The sequence below is a fragment of the Haliotis asinina genome, chromosome 16, assembly GCF_037392515.1.
Source record: "Haliotis asinina isolate JCU_RB_2024 chromosome 16, JCU_Hal_asi_v2, whole genome shotgun sequence".
Classification (NCBI taxonomy): domain Eukaryota; kingdom Metazoa; phylum Mollusca; class Gastropoda; order Lepetellida; family Haliotidae; genus Haliotis; species Haliotis asinina.
Window position 1 is genome coordinate 42,322,190 of NC_090295.1, and position 20,312 is coordinate 42,342,501.

The following is a 20,312-nucleotide window of genomic DNA, read 5'->3' on the forward strand; positions in this document are numbered from 1 at the left end:
GAAATAGTTGTGTCCAAGAATTGAGTGGGGGCAACTCTCGATAAAATGATGCACAAAACTGTCACTGGACACTAATCCTAAAATAATTTTGGGGTGGCAAATTGTGATTTGGAAAATTTGTGGTTGTGAATTACCTCCTAGAATAAATCTCATTATGGACCGTTCATAGTCAATGGCTTTGGGTGTATGTGTGGGTCTGTTGTGGTTGATGATGGTGGTGGTGATGATGATGATGATGATCATCATCATTATTCATATTGTGCATGCTTCTCCATTAAAATCATCACAACCCTTCTCCCTTAGAATTATGAATAGCTCCTAAGTTGGATGCACCTGTATATTAACCACAGATCACGAACCTGTAACAAACAACTCAAAGAATAAATCACTGCTGTCATTTTTATTTCACCTCATTTTTGTAACAATTTAAAAATATAAGCACTAATGTTCCACATTACTGGTCCTACTAACCTTAACAACAATAGCAACATTTTGTAATGTTTAGGCAAGAAAATACAAGAGAGAGATGGAAAGATGGAATAGTGGAATGCATAAATTGCACACCAGTCAATAACAATCTTCTTCCCAGGGGCCTGGACGGCATTAAAATGGATGGAATCTTTGAGACATAGTCTTCTCTTGTAGTGTTAAGATTCAGAAAGGAATTGACTTGATTCCGCTAGATGGAATACACACACGACCATCAAGAGCCCCTTAGACTCATGGAAGTAAGACTTTTATTTAAAATCGACAATTTGGACTGATCCCCTACATTGCATCTTTCATCTTAAAAGATATGCCCACCCATACAAATGTCAAATGAGTGAAAGGTGAATAAAATGGCAAAATGATCACTAATTTGTGCAGTGTCATTTGAGAATATACCTAATCTGACCTCAGTTTTATTCAATGCTTTTGTTCTTGACAAATTGAATAAACATTATCTAGTCTCAATTATTTAGTTCGACATCCTTGTTAATTCGACAATTAGCTGTGCAATGGACAATGTCGGATTAACAAGACTTAACTGTACACCTCCAATCAGTTAATATTCCTGCACACTGTCAGTAATAAATGACCATTTAAAAGGTACATACTCCAGCTCTCACCCTATTTCTGATAAAAATCATTAACACATTCTTGATCCTGATTCTAGTGAGAGATGTAGAGAATACTCAATGATTTCCCGTGTGATGTCATAGTTATGAAATGAAAGAATGGTCTGGTATCTAACAAGAGAAATCGAGTACTGATATTCAAAACAAAAATCAATCCTTTCCGATTAAAATACTGATACAGTTTGACTGATATATTAGGTGATATGAGACAAATGGTGATAACTGGCTAGTGTTAAACACCACAACTGATGTAGTGTTTATTCCATGACAGGGGTTCAAAAATCCCATCACCCAACGCCCAGGACAAGTCAGTTTTTATTTCGGGTAGTCAAATAATGGTATCTTTCTTTTCCGTGGACTATTAGTTAATTTCCACTTATGGTTTCAAACTAAACTAATCTTGGATTTCATTTCATATCTGCTCATAAATAAAAGTTATAAAGCTATAAAAGTTTGCAATAATAATAAAGTAGAGCTCGTAGAGTCTGAAATAAATAATCCAGTAAACATTAACCGCATGCAGTGTCATAAAATCCGGGCAAGTGGAAAATTATGACAAGTTGCTTTCTTGAAGACACTTACCCTGTAGATTTTCAAAATATTTTTGAACCCCTGCATAGTAAACAATAACATGGTTAAAGTGTTCGCTCGTCACACCGAAGACCTGGGTTCGTTTCCCCTCATGGGTACAATGCTTGAAGATCACGAACCTGTAACAAACAACTCAGATCTGATTCTGGTGTCCTTGCCGTGATATTGCTGGAATACTGCTAAAAGCGGCATGAAACTAAAACCGGCTACAACCATACCAAAATGTGGGCCTACTTTCATTCAGGTGAGCTAAACACATTACACAATCAGGGTTTAGACTGGAATCCAGTATGCATGAATGAAAGTCCACATCAGTCTGAGGCCTGCACTGGCTCGACGATATTGTTAGCGGTACTGAAGAGACCCGGGAAGAAGTAGAAGGATTTTCGCAATGTTGTCTCGAACTGAGACACCTGCATCATGTGGCCCCGGGTAACCAGAAGATTCACCTGTCAACACATGCTGTCTACATTAACTCAAAGTCTGTTTCTAGTTAACATCTACAAACTTTGATTTCATATTACATTAATTCTACATTGAAAACATGCTGTGATACACATATACATCTGACCCGTGAAGGTGCTGGGTTAGAATAGGCCTTCAGCAACCCATGCTTGCCATAAAAGGCGACTATGCTTGTAAGAGGCAACTAACAGGATCGGGTGGTCAGACCTAATTGACATGTCATCGTTCCCAATTGCGCAGATCGCATGTTGTTGATCACAGGATTGTCTGGTCCAGATTCGATTATTTACAGACTGCTGCCACATAGCTGGAATATTACTGAGTGCAGCATAAAACTAAACTCACTCACATATACATCTTTATATATCACAACTGGAACTTTCACCTGTTTTTACGTAAAGTAGTTCTAGTGTTCTTGTAGTTTCAATTTACATATTATTCATTATTTTAGCTAATTCATAGTCCCTTGCTTCAATTAGGTCACCATTTTCCCATTTAAGGTGTGCACTTGGTTTCAGGAGCAAATATATGCCATTTTAATAACATGCATCGATATAATGTGTAAAATAACAAATTTCCGACATCTAAGAGAGAACCCGAATGCTGACCTTCACCTTACCTTAGTCATCATGTCTAACAGGTCCTTCCGGTAGGCGAATCTCTGGAAGATGTAAGTGATGGCCTGTACAAACCATGTACCCCGCTGTGTGTTTCGAAACGACATGTAATCTGGAAGTGTATCATCATACTGTTACTATGTGCCATTACGGCTTTCACATATTTAGCAATAATTCCATATTTGGTAGTTATGTCAATAGAAATATAGTGAGTAATCATCTTAAAATATTGTAATGGCATTGTAGTGGTACTGAGTTCATGTTTGCCATTTATATCCAAATATGTAATTTATTTGACCTTGATTTACCTATTTATTCCAGGAGGTGAAGTAATACCTCACTGACCAACCAATCTGACACAAAATAAACACATAAGAAGGTAGTTGTACAATCTCACAGCATATGACTCCAAAATCTACCCATTCATAGTATGACATCACCAATACATCCTTTAACATGACAATATGACCAATAGATACTTCAAACCACAGTATTACTTGCATATACGTTTATACCCTTATACAACCTAACCATGTACAGTACATTCATATCACAAAATGACCTATATACATTCATACCACAATATGACCTATACAAACATTCATACCACAGTATAACCAATATAAACATTCATACCACAGTATAACCAATATAAACATTCATACCACAACATGACCTATATAAACATTCAAACCACAATATGACCTATATGGACATTCATACCCATTGATAAATCTGGCTCAGAAAAGATCTGAGATGAAATCTCACATGGGACCAATGATTTGAGATTTTTTCAAATCTTAAAAGATAGAACTGTTCATGATCGTACACAAGAAAATGAATACACGCCAGCTAGGACACTGCAACATTTATTTGCTCACACTTCAACCACTCACCATATTTAGTTTTCAACATATTTTGAAATTTCAGCTTCAGAACTTGGTTTGTGATTGAATTTATAGATCTACAAACATCACCATTGGTGTCTATTTTCTGGTTTTCATCAATGTCAATGATTTCAGTTGTTTCTTCACTTTCATTCGTAGTCTTTAAAAATTTTACTATCAAATGACATGGTTTCGTTAGCAGACACTTTTTGGGAGGCATAATGTTGCAGAACACAACTTCAGAACACAAACTCTGTACAGTATCGCACAGTGCATAAACAGCACAGCACTGCGAGGTTCAGAATTATCATACTCTTTGCACTGGAGCATGTTTGGTACAGCAATGTGTAACAAAGTTCAAAGTTCCATAACAGAAGTTATGTTTCGAAGATTAAAAATAGGTAGAAGACAACAGGAATATAATTTGCAGAACAAAATAACAGCAAAGCCTTTCTCAGTAAAACAGATTTAAACATTTTATTATCTCTAATTGTACAAGTGAGGCGGATGCAATTTTAAATCGCTGCAGATGAATTTGAGTGTGATTTTATAGCAGTTGATGCAAGAAAGTCATGATATTGCAGCCCAAATCAATCCCGACATACCACAATATGAACTATATTCATATTCATACCACAATATGATCTATACTGACATTCATACAATATGACTTATAATGACATTCATACCACAATATGACCTATGTAAACCTTCATACCACAATATGACGTATACTGACATTCATACAATATGACGTATACTGACATTCACACCACAATATGACCTATATAGACATTCATGCTTCAACATGACTTATAGTCTGGCAGAAAATGTTTCAGGACGGTGTTTGGTAACTTTACTTTAAAACTTTAAGTGCTATCCGTTTCCAGTTTGGTATGTGGCTTTATAATTCTTCTACCATTGAGTATTTAAATTGTCATAATTTATCACTCGATAATAAGAAAGTTGTCTATAAGAGCTGTCACTATTTCAAGTTACAACACCTCACATGTCAAGGGTGTTGAGCTACTTACCGGAACAGCGAATCGGTCATGCAAATAGGCAGGTCACATGCCAAATCCTTACATTATTCTTGGCAGGTCATGTCACGTGACTTTAAGCATGTGCATTTCATGAAGTGCACACACATCTACACATAGAGAAATGTCCACATCCAATTTGTCGACTGACGCAAAAGACATTATTAGAAAAATCTATAATTATTTCAGACGAGAAAGTGAAAGGGGCCGTCCATTTGTAGCCCCTGAAAAGTATTTCAAATGGACCCAACATGCCTTGGATCTCTCACAGGGCGTGTTGAGTGGAATTATCCATGCCTCGTCTATGGACATTCCTTGGACCATCTCAAAAGTTGGTAGGAAATTAAAACTGTATAATTTTGATCAAAGGCTTGTCAGGGGCACAATTAGCAAACTAACATGTCTAAATGAGCATGTGTCCGTACGGCGATTGAAACAAGTCCTTGCTCAAGACGAGCTTGATGTCTCTCGAAATTCGGTTACAAATATAAAAGTGTTCAGGGCATAAAACTTGCCATGTGTGAATGGCATGACATCTTAAAATCAAGAATAAATTACTTGAGAACAATTAGAAAACAATGCGCTGATGGTTACAAACCGGTGTATCTAGATGAGACATGGGTAAATGCCTCCCATACAGCATCTTACCAATGGCAGCATCCTGACAGACAGGAGCCAAAGTGGAAGCTACCAGCTGATAGAGGACAGAGACTTATAATTCTGCATGCTGGCTCACACAAGAAATTTCTGCCTGGGTGTGATTTGGTATTTAAATCTAAATCCACTGACGGGAGGGACTACCATACAGAAATGAATGGGGCTGTCTTTACTCAGTATGTAGAAGAACAACCGATCACAGCCCTTCCAGACAAGTCCTTGGTAGTCATGGACAATGCTCCATTCCACAGTTGCTGTGAGTCTGACAATCGGTGTCCAACATCCAATTGTCGTAAAGCAGGCATCATTGAATGGCTTGACAGAAACAACATCGTAAGACCTGACAAAGCAACAAAACCAGTGTTGTATGAGCTTGTGTTACAGCACAAACCACCACCTTCCTATGCCATATGTTGAAGAACGCTGGTCACGAGGTTCTACGACTACCGCCATACCATTGCGATTTGAATCCAATTGAACTGATATGGGGGGATATCAAGGGGAAGGCATCACGCTACAACACAACATTCAAGTTATCTGACGTTGGAAGAAGTGTTCACACGGCAATAGGGGAGACTGATATCAGTTGGTGGGAAACCTGTGTTAAACATGTATTGGCAGTTGAAAATGAGTACTGGAAACTAGATGGTATTAGAGAAGAGACCATCCCACCAATCTTAATACATCTTGGAGATGAATCAGATACTGGCCTGTCCAAAGCAGAAATGCTCTGTGATTGAAAAATCTTAAAAAATTCCAGGAAAACAAGTAAGTGATCAACCCCCAAAATACAAATCAAAGACGCACTTCAGTAATGTGTACATGCATAGTTTCACAGAAATACAATTAATGGAACGTGAATAATGCCTAGAAAATAAACCTGTCCCCTAACTACTTCCAAGCTCAAAATATTTTCATGGAAACTAAACAATAAAAATTCTCTGTTATGTACATGTGCATGAAAAGACATCGCAATAGCATTTTGAAAACATCATGTAAATTATGTGACATATTTCATTTTGAGATGACCCCTTCTGCCCTACACTGGTATTGACACCGTTAACTAATGCAAAATGCACGTGCTTTAAGTCACGTGACATGACCTGCTGAGCATAATGTAAGGATAGCACTTATAGTTTTAAAGTAAAGTTACAAAACACCGTCCTGAAACATTTTCTGCCAGACTATATATAGATATTCGTACCACAATATGACTTGTATAGACATTCATACTTCAACATGACCTATATAGATTTATAGATGTATTTAAAACTTAATACCACAAGACTTGTTGACATATAAACAATACTACGTCCATTGTCTGTACCTGGTGTAGTTGCAAAGGCCACAAAGATGTCTGCTCCTTTAGGCACCTTCGTCTCAGCACATGCGTCCGGCACTGTATCAGTGGGCTGGGAAACTGCCATACCCTTAAAAGACTTCAACATGCTCTCCCTGTTTTTGTCCTGCTCCCTGAGTCTCACCTCGCCACTTTGGGGGTCTTCCTGCTGGTCAGGAGGCAGGACCACACCCATGTCACTCTTGTCTGCAGCAACACATGGATCAGGGAGTTGTACAGGCATAGGAGGAGGGAGTTGTACAGGCACAGGAGAGGGGAGTTGTACAGGCATAGGAGGGGAGAGTAGTACAGGCATAGGAGGGGGGAGTTGTACAGGCATGGGAGGGGGAGTTGTATAGGCATAGGAGAGCAGTGTCTATTCTAGGGCATGCGATTGTGTGAATCGTGCTAATAATGATCAAATCACCGCTCATCAAAACAACAGAGCGCAAACTGTTGCGCATAGTAATTTGCTCTCTACCTAACGTTCAAAAAACATACGAAAAGAGCTTTCATATTGACAAGGAATGACTTTTTAAATCGGAGTCGGCCACTGAGTCATGTTCGAGTGACAACATGTAAACATAAAAGAGTAACCGCCTTTGGTTAAAACCACTATCAGCAATGACGAAATGAAATTCCGTTCATATCAGTATGAAAATACATCACATTTTTCGATGAAGTTATGATTTGATTAATTACTTAAATGACTATGAACTTTAGACTATGAACTCTTAACTTAGTGCATGTGTACAGCGCTTGCAAAACACAATTTCGTCGATCTTTTTTAGAAGATCAGTTCGTTTTCGAAATCAGACAATATTATCACTTGAAGTTGCAGACGAAATTTTTATTTACTGTGTTTTGTTGTAATCTGGCAGGAATAATGTCACGCAAAAGAATGAAAATAACCGACTTTTTTTCACAAAATACCACTGAGAAAGCAACAGTGTCAGCCACGTCTCCCCAGACCGATACGTCTGTTAAAGAGATGCGTGAAACGAAAAGCGAGCAAAACCCCGAGATTGACCCCGGTCCCTCCGACTCTTAAAAAAACCCAAATCAAACATTTTCAGAAACAATTTTGTATTCCCCCACCTTCATTTTCCAAATCACCCCTCCTTTTTAGTCAGGGGGTGACAAATCTCCCCTAGATTTTCAGTCCCAGAATAGACACTGGGAGAGGGAGTTGTACAGGCATAGGAGGGGGGAGTTTGAAAGTTCATTTGTAAAACACAAGAAACACATAATTCAAAGCAGTGACTGAAGGGAATATACTCACTGGTCCCAATGTACCATGTCAACAGGAGTGAGTGAGTGAGTATGGTTTTACACCTCCTATAGCAATATTCAACTCGTGAAGGAGTAGAAAAGGCCTTCAGCAACCCATGGTTGCAATGAAAGGCGACTATGCTTGTCGTAAGAGACGACTAATGGGACTAATCAGGCTCGCTGACTTGCTTGACACATGTCATTGGTTACGAATTGCTCATGTTGTAGGTCACTGGATTGTTTGGTCCAGACTCGATTATTTACAGACTGCTGCCATATGGCTGGAATATAGCTGAGAGCGGCTTAAAACTATATTCACTCACTCACTCACCATAGCAATATTCCAGCAATATCACAGCTGGGGACCCGTGAAGGTCCCGGGGTAGAATAAGCCTTCAGCAACCCATGCTTGCCATAACAGGCGACTCAGCTTGTCGTAAGAGGCGACTAACGGGATCGGGTGGTCAGGCTCGCTGACATGGTCGACACATGTCATCGGTTCCCAATTGCGCAGATCGATGCTCATGTTGTTGGTCACTGGATTGTCTGGTCCAGACTCGATTATTTACAGACCGCCGCCATATAGCTGGAATATTGCTGAGTGCAGCGTAAAACTAAACTCACTCACTCACTCACTCACTCACAGCTGGGAACAACAGAAATGGGGGTTCACACTTTCTACCCATGTGGGAATCGAAACCGGGCTTTCAGCATGACAAGTGTGAACACATTATCCACTGATCTACCCTTTACCCAGTAAATGAAAAGAATGAAAAGAAACGCTGTTTCAACTTACTTCCTCGACACGCTTGGATAAAGAACAGTTTGGGTTTCCCTGCTAGTGGTTTGCAGTGCTCGTTGTCCAAGAGTGTGGTGATTTCCTTGACTTCTGCCACTTCACCATCGATGCCAAATACTCCCCCTCCAGTGCCATGAGATAACAGGAAGCAGATGAAACAGTCCTGCTGCTGCTGCTGCTGCTGCCTGAAGTCTTCCTGCAGGTCTTTGACTATCTTCATGATACCCTACAAGGAAATACAGATAATGAACAATAGTGGTGTATCCAGATGCCTTTGTCACTGCTTTCAGTTGAACACGTGATACATTTGAGTGACAACAACTTCTTGCTATTCTTTATCAAAAACATTCAGAGCTAATTCTTGTTCCTTCATCACGTGACTATAATGATCAAAAATAAAAAGAAGTGTCAGAAGTGATACAGATCATCGTTCATCACTTTTGTTAGCCAACTTACAGTGGTACTGTGCTGCTATAAAACAGAAACAGTCAAAATGAACTGGGATCGATTCAAACCCATTACACAAACCTATACCAAAAATAAAAAGTTAAGCACCAGCCTATACCAAAACTAAGATGTTAGGCTGAACTAATTGGGAAGACCAATCCATATTTAGAGAAGGGTCATCTGGTAACTGTTTTAGGGATGTCACAATCATTTGTATTTACAATTAAAGGAAATAATATTACAGATATGATGACACTGTTTTTTAAATCAAAATAACTAATAATGTAGAACTTTTACAAGACCATTAAATTTATGTTTCACTTGATAAAAGTGACAGTCATAATCATGTGACCATATAACAGTCACTTCTGATTTTCACTTTTCAAAAGAAGGTAACCTTTTTGAATAAAGCAAAATGTATGTTTTCCAAAAGCGCATGCATCCAGATGAAAGTAAAAGATAATTTCCATTATGGTTTTGTTTTAAACTTAAACATACTAAACCAAATTATGATAGCTTGTTTTTTATCTCAAAAGATTTCCTATGTGCGAACCTATATTTTTCCAAAATATACTGGGTGGTGCTTAACTTTTTATTCACGGCATAACAAACATGTCAAAGATAACCATTGCAGCAAGCATTATCATAATGATTATTAACATGTTGTTCCATTATTCAGACTTACTTATATAGGAATATTTGGTTAATACCCACACTTACTTCTTTTGTTTTATTCTTATGTATGACTGTTTGGAAATGCAGCTGTTGAAATAACACATCCAAAGAGGTGGCATCAGTTTCTGAACCTTTCCGGTCCTCTAGGTTTTTTGCTTCCACATTCTGTCGGGCTTGTGAGAAGTCTTCATTGCTGATAATCAGCGCCAGGCCTCTCGGCTGTTTCTGAATACTGTAAACCTGTAAATAGTCATATATAACTCTGTGGTATAACATGATATATGTTCCTCCTCTTAGCTCCTTATGTATACTGTACATCTGTACACCATACACAACTCTGTGGTATAACATGATGTATGTTCCTTCTCTTAGTTCCATATGTGTACTGTACACCTGTACACCATACACAACTCTGTGGTATAACACGATGTATGTTCCTTCTCTTAGTTCCATATGTGTACTGTACACCTGTACACCTTACACAACTCTGTAGTATAACAAGATATATGTTCCTCCTCTTAGCTCCTTATGTATACTGTACATCTGTACACCATACACAACTCTGTGGTATAACATGATGTATGTTCCTTCTCTTAGTTCCATATGTATACTGTACATCTGTACACCATACACAACTCTATGGTATAACATGATGTATGTTCCTTCTCTTAGTTCCATATGTGTACTGTACACCTGTACACCTTACACAACTCTGTAGTATAACAAGATATATGTTCCTCCTCTTAGCTCCTTATGTGTACTGTACACCTGTACACCTGTACACCTTACACAACTCTGTAGTATAACAAGATATATGTTCCTCCTCTTAGCTCTTTATGTATACTGTACATCTGTACACCTTACACAACTCTGTGGTATAAAAGGACATATCTTCCTCCTCTTAGCTACTTATGTATACTGTACATCTGTACACCATATACAACTCTGTGGTATAAAAAGACATATCTTCCTCCTCTTAGCTCCTTATGTATACTGTACATCTGTACACCACATACAACTCTGTTGTATAACACAATACATGTTCCTCCTCTTAGCTCTTTATGTATACTGTACATCTGTACACCATATACAACTCTGTGGTATAACACAATACATGTTCCTCCTCTTAGCTCCTTATGTATACTGTACATCTGTACACCATACACAACTCTGTGGTATAAAAAGACATATCTTCCTCCTCTTAGCTCCTTATGTATACTGTACATCTGTACACCATACACAACTCTGTGGTATAAAAAGACATATCTTCCTCCTCTTAGCTCCTTATGTATACTGTACATCTGTACACCACATACAACTCTGTTGTATAACACAATACATGTTCCTCCTCTTAGCTCCTTATGTATACTGTACATCTGTACACCATACACAACTCTGTGGTATAAAAAGACATATCTTCCTCCTCTTAGCTCCTTATGTATACTGTACATCTGTACACCATACACAACTCTGTGGTATAACACAATACATGTTCCTCCTCTTAGCTCCTTATGTATACTGTACATCTGTACACCACATACAACTCTGTTGTATAACACAATACATGTTCCTCCTCTTAGCTCCTTATGTATACTGTACATCTGTACACCACATACAACTCTGTTGTATAACACAATACATGTTCCTCCTCTTAGCTCCTTATGTATACTGTACATCTGTACACCATACACAACTCTGTGGTATAACATGATATATGTTCCTCCTCTTAGCTCCTTATGTATACTGTACATCTGTACACCATACACAACTCTGTGGTATAACACAATACATGTTCCTCCTCTTAGCTCCTTATGTATACTGTACATCTGTACACCACATACAACTCTGTTGTATAACACAATACATGTTCCTCCTCTTAGCTCCTTATGTATACTGTACATCTGTACACCATACACAACTCTGTGGTATAACATGATATATGTTCCTCCTCTTAGCTCCTTATGTATACTGTACATCTGTACACCATACACAACTCTGTGGTATAACATGATATATGTTCCTCCTCTTAGCTCCTTATGTGTACTGTACACCTGTACATAACAACAGACAACCCCGTGGTATAACTAGACACATACCAGAACTACATATTGCACACTGAATGTAACAGTGTAACGACACTGTTGTAGAACTTGATGCATACTACTTCTCTAAGGTCTATCAGGCTATGATTCCCTGTAAATAGGTAGTAATTACATTGTTATAGAGCATAATCATATGGCTTTCATGGTCTGTTGTACACTACATAGTAGATATACACAATTTCTTTTCTCCTTGTGGGGATTTCAGGTAAAAATATATGTATGTACACTGGCTCTAAGAGGAGACAAAATCTGCTGGTCAAGCTAAATGATTTTCTTATTAGCATGTCACTGTATGCCAACTGTGCTGAATAATAGGCTGGATGTCAATCACTAGACTGTCTTGGTTCAGGTCTGATTATTAACTGCCTTTAAAGTCTGTCTGTTTATAGTCAAAAAAATTTGTACTGGTGTTTCAAATAATTCGAACTTAACATCAAATAATTCAAAATTAACAGTGAAGTGTACGGTAAGAAAGTACGTTGTTCACTGGTCCCTTGGGGCCCATGGGTTGAAATACCCTGCAGGCTCAGGGAATATAAACAAACATCCAGGGTACATCAACCCATGTTCCCCTCCTGACCAGTTCATGAACAACTGGTAATGTCAGCCCCATTCACTTTTCACTTTAACGTCTACATTACACCAACACAGGCATAGTACAGAAAAACCTAGGAACATTATATAATGGCAAACTGGGATTTGAACCTACAATTCAGTTAAGTCAGTCCTCAACAGATTGGCATACAGAAATGTTTCAGGATATTTTCAAAGAATATTGAGCTTTAGTCTTCAGGTATGTGTTTGCACAAAGAACTTACCGTACTTCTGGGTTCGGCAGACTTTTTGAAATTACTCAGCATAATGGGGTCTCCACTGACTTCTTGAACTTTCACAACCAGGGGGTTGTAATTCTCATCTGGCCACCCTGGACAAATAAACATATCATTAGCCACTTGTATTCACTGTGCATTATGTCTAATTATTGACAGTCCGCTTTACCTCCAATCTTTTTCCATATATCGAAATGTTTATAAATGTGTGATCTCCTTGGGTCAGTGGGTCAGCCTACGATCAAGGCTGGGTTTGACTTTGGGAGAAAACTATACTTACGAGCTGGGAGGTCGTCATCAAGGTGGTCATCTGGGTTGGACTCCTGAATCGGACGGTGGGTCCCGCAACGCTTCTGTTCCTCAGTTTTTCTGGATTTAGCTTGTTCAGGTTTCAGAATATCTGCCACATGTCCCATGTCAGACTCAATGAGGGCTTGGTAGAACTCTTCGAATGCTCCTGGACCTCTCCGTGGCAAACAGTCCAGAAGTTCTCTTTTTATATCAGTAGGGTTGCCTGCGTACTGAGGGTAAATGTGTACTGAAGCTCAATCATGTTCTTTAACTTAAATCTAAAGGTTCTTTCTTCTTCCTCCTCCACAAATTTACCATGGTATTCTTCACTGTAGCTACACATAGAGAATAATAGTGACTTTCCTGTATTATCATTTGGTATCAAAGGAGTGAAATGGATCTCCATGGAATTCTGTTGATCCCCAACATAAATTGATAGAAACTGCCTACAATGTGATGACTCTCAGCAAGGTCTCATACCATTGTGACGCAATAACTCTTGACCATTATGACATCGTACTTCTAGCAGTACTACACTGGTGTAATATTGCTGTAAAAACATTACACTGTAGTCTGTTTGACTGGCAAGTAAGAATGATTTGTACACAATATATTGAAAGAGTTTCTTCAATAATGGTGATTCAGACATAGGTATGTCACAGACATTAGAACACTGTTTCAGATGTTCATATGTTGACAAGCCACTTGCCACTTGCCCCAGGGTAAGTGACTTCAAGAAAGTAATTTGTTTTGACTAATTTTCTACCTCCCCTGATTTTATGACACAGTGTGTGAAGTTATTACAAGGGGATATCAAAAGGTTTTGAGCCTTGCATATCTATACTTGACAAATAGTAATGGGCAGGGCACCTGACGTATATTAGTGTCCTAGCTACATATTCCCGGTGGGATCACATAGCTGGATGCATTTCTTCAGTGGCAGTGCCTTGTAGAAGAGATATACCCCCTGGTGAATGTGAAAAATAGAGAAGGTTGAAAATAGAGTAGTAATAAAGTTTCTTGTCCTGGAGGGCAACACGGCCAAGCAGGTTGAAGAGCGACTCACTGCTGTTTACAAGGAGTCTTCCCCTTCTGTTGCAACCATCAAACGTTGGGTGAAAGAGTTTCAGCATGGAAGAGAGAGCTTAGATGATGACCCCTGTCCAGGACGACCCTCAACCAGTACCACCCAAGCAAACATTGACACTGTGCATCAACTAGTGATGGGAAATTGTTGTATCACCCTGCACGAGCTAGAAGATGCAACCAGGCTCTCATATGGATCCATTCACAGCATACTCCATGACAATCTCCACATGTCCAAGGTGTGTGCAAGATGGGTCCCAAGTATGTTTTCTGATGACATGAAGCTTTTTCGGGTCAACATCAGTGGCGCGATGCTGACTCATTACCATGCCAACCTAGAAGATTTTCACTTTAGAATTGTAACCTGTGATAAAACCTGTGTTATGACCCTGAGAGCAAGCAGGAGTCAGTGGAAACATGTCACTTCTCCAAAGACAAAGAAGTTCAAATCGACCAGGTTCCCAAAGAGGGTTATGGCAACTATTTTGGGGGGACAGTAAAGGTGATATCCACATCGAATACTTGCCTCATGGTACGACAATGAATGGAGAGTACTATGCTAACCTTCTGAAGCAGGTATGCCAGTCCATTAAAGAGAAGCGGCAAGGAAAGATCCGGCGAGGGATTCTTCTTCACCAGGACAACGTGCCAGTCTCCACACCAGTCGAGCTGCAATGGAAACCGTGCGAGTGCTGGTACGAAATTTTACCTCACCCTCCCTATTCACCAGACCTTGCCCCTAGCGACTTGCACCTCTTTCCTCGACTGAAAAATCACATCCGGGGCCAGAAATTTCAGGATGATGATGAGCTTATCGCTGCTGTAGAGGGTTTTTCAGGGGACCAAGATGTGGAGTTCTTCAGATCAGGAATCAGCAATTGGCAAACCAGATGGGAGAAGCGTGTGAAGTTGGAAGGGGACTATGTTGAAAAATAAAGCAGTATGAATTCCAAAATCTTGCTTTTTCAGGGCGAGGCTCAAAACCTTTTTGACATACCCTCATATTTACTGGACTATTTATCGAAGGGTGATAATTTCACTCTCTACTACCTCTACTTTATTATTGTTGCGAACTTTAATAGCTTCATTAAGAGCAGATATGAAATTAAATCCAAGATTATTTGGAGTTTCAAACCATGAGTGCAAATTATCTAGTAGTCCACGGACATATAAGATACCATTACTTGATTGCCTGAATGAAAACTGACTTGTCGTGCGATGGGATTTTTTAACCCCTGCTGTATTGTGTGATCATCACATTGTTACCGCATTTTAATTGTAAACGATACCATAACCCTATTAGTAACAGACTTGGTGATAACTTATTGTTTTTTAGATGGAATTTTAATAAAAAGTAACACAAAGGAATGAGTGACTTATTGAGAGTTTTCTTTTAAGCCCCTTTTGAAATCAGTTCATTCCTGTCTCACTGAGACTGTTTCACGTGGGAGGAAGAAGGAACAGCTATGTTGACCAGAAAATGGATAAGAACATGCACCAGGACAGACTTACAAGTATTTTCTCTTTCATACTATTGTTCAATGTTCCCTTCTCCATCAGCTTGTCGATGATGCTCTTGAAGTCATACATTTCTTCCAACAACTTTGTGCGATTCACACGCAGGATAGTCCTATGCTTGTCATCCATCGTGGACTCACTGCAAGAAGAATTGAGTGGGTGGGTCAGAGAGTGGGGTTAGAGTGAATGGGTGAGTGAGTGAGTGAGTGAGTGAGTGAGAAGGCTTTGGGTATGTATGTTTGATGAGTGGAGGGATGGCAGAGTAACAAGCATGTGAGTGGGTGGGTGAGTGAGTGAGTGAGTGAGTGAGTGAGTGGAGGTATGGTGGAGTAAGGAGAGGAGCAAGTGATTTGGAATTCGGCCCCCATTTGGAACAGTATATATATATATATATATTAGTGGTGTCACGATACAGAAAACTCACGACACGATACAAATCTCAATGTCATGGAACGATGCGATATGATTTGATTCATATCATGTTGAGCTATATTTTGTTACTCTCTTTAAAAATGTATGTTTGGTCTCACGTGACAGAGTAACAGAGTACCTCGTAACGGAAGCATTTGCTGTAGGTCAAGAGTACAGCGTGTCCAGGATTTGACATGCTGAATGGACATGACTGAATCACAACTTGACACTAATGGCAGTTAGCTATGACAACATATTTTTGGTGGCAATTAGAACTTGCCTCATGTACTAGGCCATGTGACTTAACAAACCAGTGACATATGTTGTATAGTTGAATGATCTAATATACTTATGCTATTCTAAGATACAGAATTTAAGTGAGCGAGTAATTTTTTATCATCGCAAGGGGACATCAGTAATAGGCTTCCACATTGTATCCATGTGGGGAATCGAACCTGGGCCTTATGTATCCTGAGGGAATGTTTAACCACTAGGCTACCCTACCACTCCATAAAATATAAGACGAACCATTTGTTACAGTGGCAATGAGTCAAACCTGTCAAAAGCGGACGCGTAATTATGTAACATCTGTTATATATAATTGCCGGAACCTTACTGCAAGCAACAAAATGTGTTCTGAACACCACAATAATTGACAGTTTAACGTTAAATAGATCATATCTAATTTGGGCAGTTTGGGTTACACGGAGTGCCAAGGAGCACAACATGTGGACACTAGGCAGGCAGTGCGTCAGGCTACAATTACCATTCACCTGTAATGCAGGTAACTTGGGGATTATATCAAGCAGAAGGGGAAGGGCTGGTTAGCTGAGCTGCTGGGTTAGTTGAGCCACCCCAGTTTTTGACTTAATGAAATGGTCCATGTGACCTTTGATGTCATATATAGAGAGGCTATATTCTGCTTCCTCTTCTGTAGTGGCCATGAACCACATGGAGATAGTTTGCTCTTCAGAGCTGAAAGTTCAAATGTTATGAACATGCAAAGTAGATTTTCATTCATCAGGTATACATCTTCTCACAGTTTTAGCATACACAACTTTTTAGGTAAAGATCCCATTATTAACCCGTTCATATGGTTGATGGGGATTAGCTCATGATTAAGATGCACATTATGCTGATGAAGACAAATGAATATGTTGATGAAGACAAATGAATATGTTGATGAAAACAAATGAATATGTTGATGAAGACAAATGTTGATGAAGACAAATGTTGATGAAGACAAATGAATATGTTGATGAAGACAAATGAATATGTTGATGAAAACAAATGAATATGTTGATGAAAACAAATGAATATGTTGATGAAAACAAATGAATATGTTGATGAAGACAAATGAATATGTTGATGAAGACGAAGAAGGAATCTGTTGGGTTTAAACTTCTTCAGCTGGTTTCACAAGACATGACACACAAGCGACAATGAGGTGAGCGGACATCCAGCTCAACCCCAGGGCCTTTCCTGCGAGCGGCATAATCCTGTTTGCGGTTGTCCCTACACAAACAGTCCCTACATGCATATATATATATATATACAGTTTTTAACAACTATGCACAGGCAAAGATTCAACAGTGGACAGATATAGAGAAACAATAGCACTTCCTTCTATGGTTGATGTGATGACAGACAGAGCCAAGGGGGATGACCAATAAAGGCCATAAATATCATATACAGTAATCAAAGGAAGTGACAAAGAAGAACAGGGTGTCTGACAAGACAATGTTCACTGCGGTAGTGATAAAGATTACAAATACTTTAAATATTAACACATAAGCCTCAAAAGGCTTGGTTACATAGTTTGGAGATCTTTGAAATGGTTGGGCAAGGGCTGTCCTGAATAAGACACTATAACAGTACATTCATGAAAAGTTTGAAACATCTAACCACAAGCATTCTTTCAGTGTGAGCAAAATATCAATGTGGCTAAATGTTTGGTACTTTGGGCCAGACAAAGTGGGGCAAGGTGATCCTTGCTCCTGGTGGCTCAACTTACCCTACTGATGAAATCAGATTATGACCAAATGGCTAATCATCATCATTGTCTTTTCAGCATGTTAGTCGATGTTTTGTTGAGAATTATAACTTTGTTGATGTTAAGAAGGAAATGTTCAAAAATGATACAGTGATAGTAAAATGTTTTGAAGGTAACTGTCTTACCAGAGTAAAAATCTTGTCTGAAAATTTGATTGTTCTAAGCGCTATTCTTTAATGTTACGCTGTTAAATGTTTTAGTGTTTGAAGCTAGTTCTTAAAAAGTTCAATCATGATACCGTGATGGTAAAATACTCAAGAGACCACTGTCGTACAATAGTAAAAATCTTGTCTGAAAATTTGATTTTTCTAAGCTTGTGTGTTGAGTAGTGAGCTTATACATGTTTAATTGAAGTCTGTAGTGATAACCGTTCAGTTAAAATATGAGAAAAAGTTTAGTTTGAATTTGTTATTTTTAGACAATGGTGTATACCATGTTTCAGTTGTTCAAAAACATAGTTTTAATAGCAATAAATTGAATCTATAAAGTGATTTTGTGTGTTGTCTTTTAATGATTAAAACATGCCATCATCAGTGGACATTGATCAACTCACCTCTTGTGCTGGTTCAACTTACCCCGCTCCTTGGGGCAGTTGAGCCATTTCACAATCTTTTTAAAACTAATTTCAACACCAAAATTACATGACTTTCTTGGTAGAAGTTACTAGGATAATTGCCTGAATAGTTAATGAACACATTGCACTATAAACAGGAATTGTACTGGTTATATTTTAGCTTCCATATTGTTGAAAGTAAAACAAGGACTCAACTAACCTGTCTCTCCCTAGTTCATATGACTAAAGTATCGAGCGAAGTTGTCTAGTTATATGCTAGACTAGCCTTTCCCCTACTAGTTCATAAAACAGTTTGTTCTTCCTAACTGCTGCAATAGATCTCCTAGTGATGTGTGGCGTGACACCAGAGACCATATAATAGATCTATTATATGGTCTCTGGTGACACGAACTGTTTCACCACAATCCACACTGTATTCACGTTGCATCTTAAACAATGCAGCTAACGTATTTCTAGACCCTGCCTGGATACAACTAATAGAGTACAACCCCACTGATCGTGTCAGCCCAGCCGGCAACAGGGGTACCGACAGTACCTTTTAAAACGGAACAGCTAGCACGTCACGGGTAGACATCCATGCATGTGCGTTGGTCAACCTTCTGCGTCTCTACATGTTTACTTGTTTACAGTTATGTTCAGTACGTGGGGTGAACTGTCAAATGTCAAGTCGCCAGCACAGCCCTTACTTTCAGTCACAAACCGAAACAAGGAAGTTATGTCAAGTCATTGTAGCTGCGTTTACGCAACAAGTTCAGTGATATTAGTCTAGTCGGGAACACTTTAACTGCCAGAGTGGTCGGCATTCCCTAAGCATTTGCTGCAGGAATACTTCCGTCTGCACAAAGAAAACCAATTATAGGGAAATGCAGTGATAATTACATTACTTGTATGTCGAAGTAGAGCATCCGCACCCTCAATGTACACTCAATACTGAACATTTTCAACAGAAAAAATCCAGTTTACAATTGATCTTCATAAAATAAAATGGAAAGGCGACTTTCTTCACTTAAATTTCTGTAACTGAAGTAATCAAACTTCTTATATTCAATACATGCATGGGTCAAACTTTAAAGATACTACTGACTGGTTTGTATTGGATAAAATTATAGATCTGAGAGTTCCAGGTATTGTATGACCAGTACCTCAAGAAGATGCGTCTCCAATTACTGTAGTTAACATGTTTGTCGTTATCTATTCGGGACCGTTCATAATCTACATTTTCATCTTTCACCAAGACTTCATTATTTATCACAGAAGGACAGGTCTTGGTAATGCAGCCGTTACTTGTTACAACGCGTCACGATATGACGCGAGGAGACGTTAAATATTAACTCACTCATTTACAACTCTTTAAGCTATTATGGGAACAGCTGGGCCTTAAAACACTTGCACCTTTCAAGTCCTGAACAGCCACATTTGACAAAACCCTGCCCACCAGATAATAATGACTTATTAACGACACATAATAACTACTTCTCGTAAGGAAACACGTATGTCTGTGTTATTGGTTGTCCAAAAGACGCTCATGGCAAATGTCAAA

General features: G+C 38.9%; 1 protein-coding gene across 1 annotated transcript; it reads right to left on the reverse strand.

Annotated features, from left to right (window-relative positions):
* Window positions 1–385: 385 nt before the first annotated feature.
* Window positions 386–19,497, reverse strand: LOC137268087 (caspase-2-like). The gene is made up of 9 exons (XM_067802594.1): window positions 19,308–19,497; window positions 15,729–15,873; window positions 13,120–13,360; window positions 12,828–12,934; window positions 9,953–10,147; window positions 8,783–9,011; window positions 6,703–6,921; window positions 2,794–2,903; window positions 386–2,158 (listed from the first exon to the last, which is right to left on the reverse strand). The coding sequence occupies exons 2-9, from the start codon at window positions 15,861–15,863 to the stop codon at window positions 2,021–2,023; spliced, it is 1,374 nt and encodes a 457-aa protein (XP_067658695.1). The 5' UTR covers window positions 15,864–15,873; window positions 19,308–19,497; the 3' UTR covers window positions 386–2,020.
* Window positions 19,498–20,312: the final 815 nt, after the last annotated feature.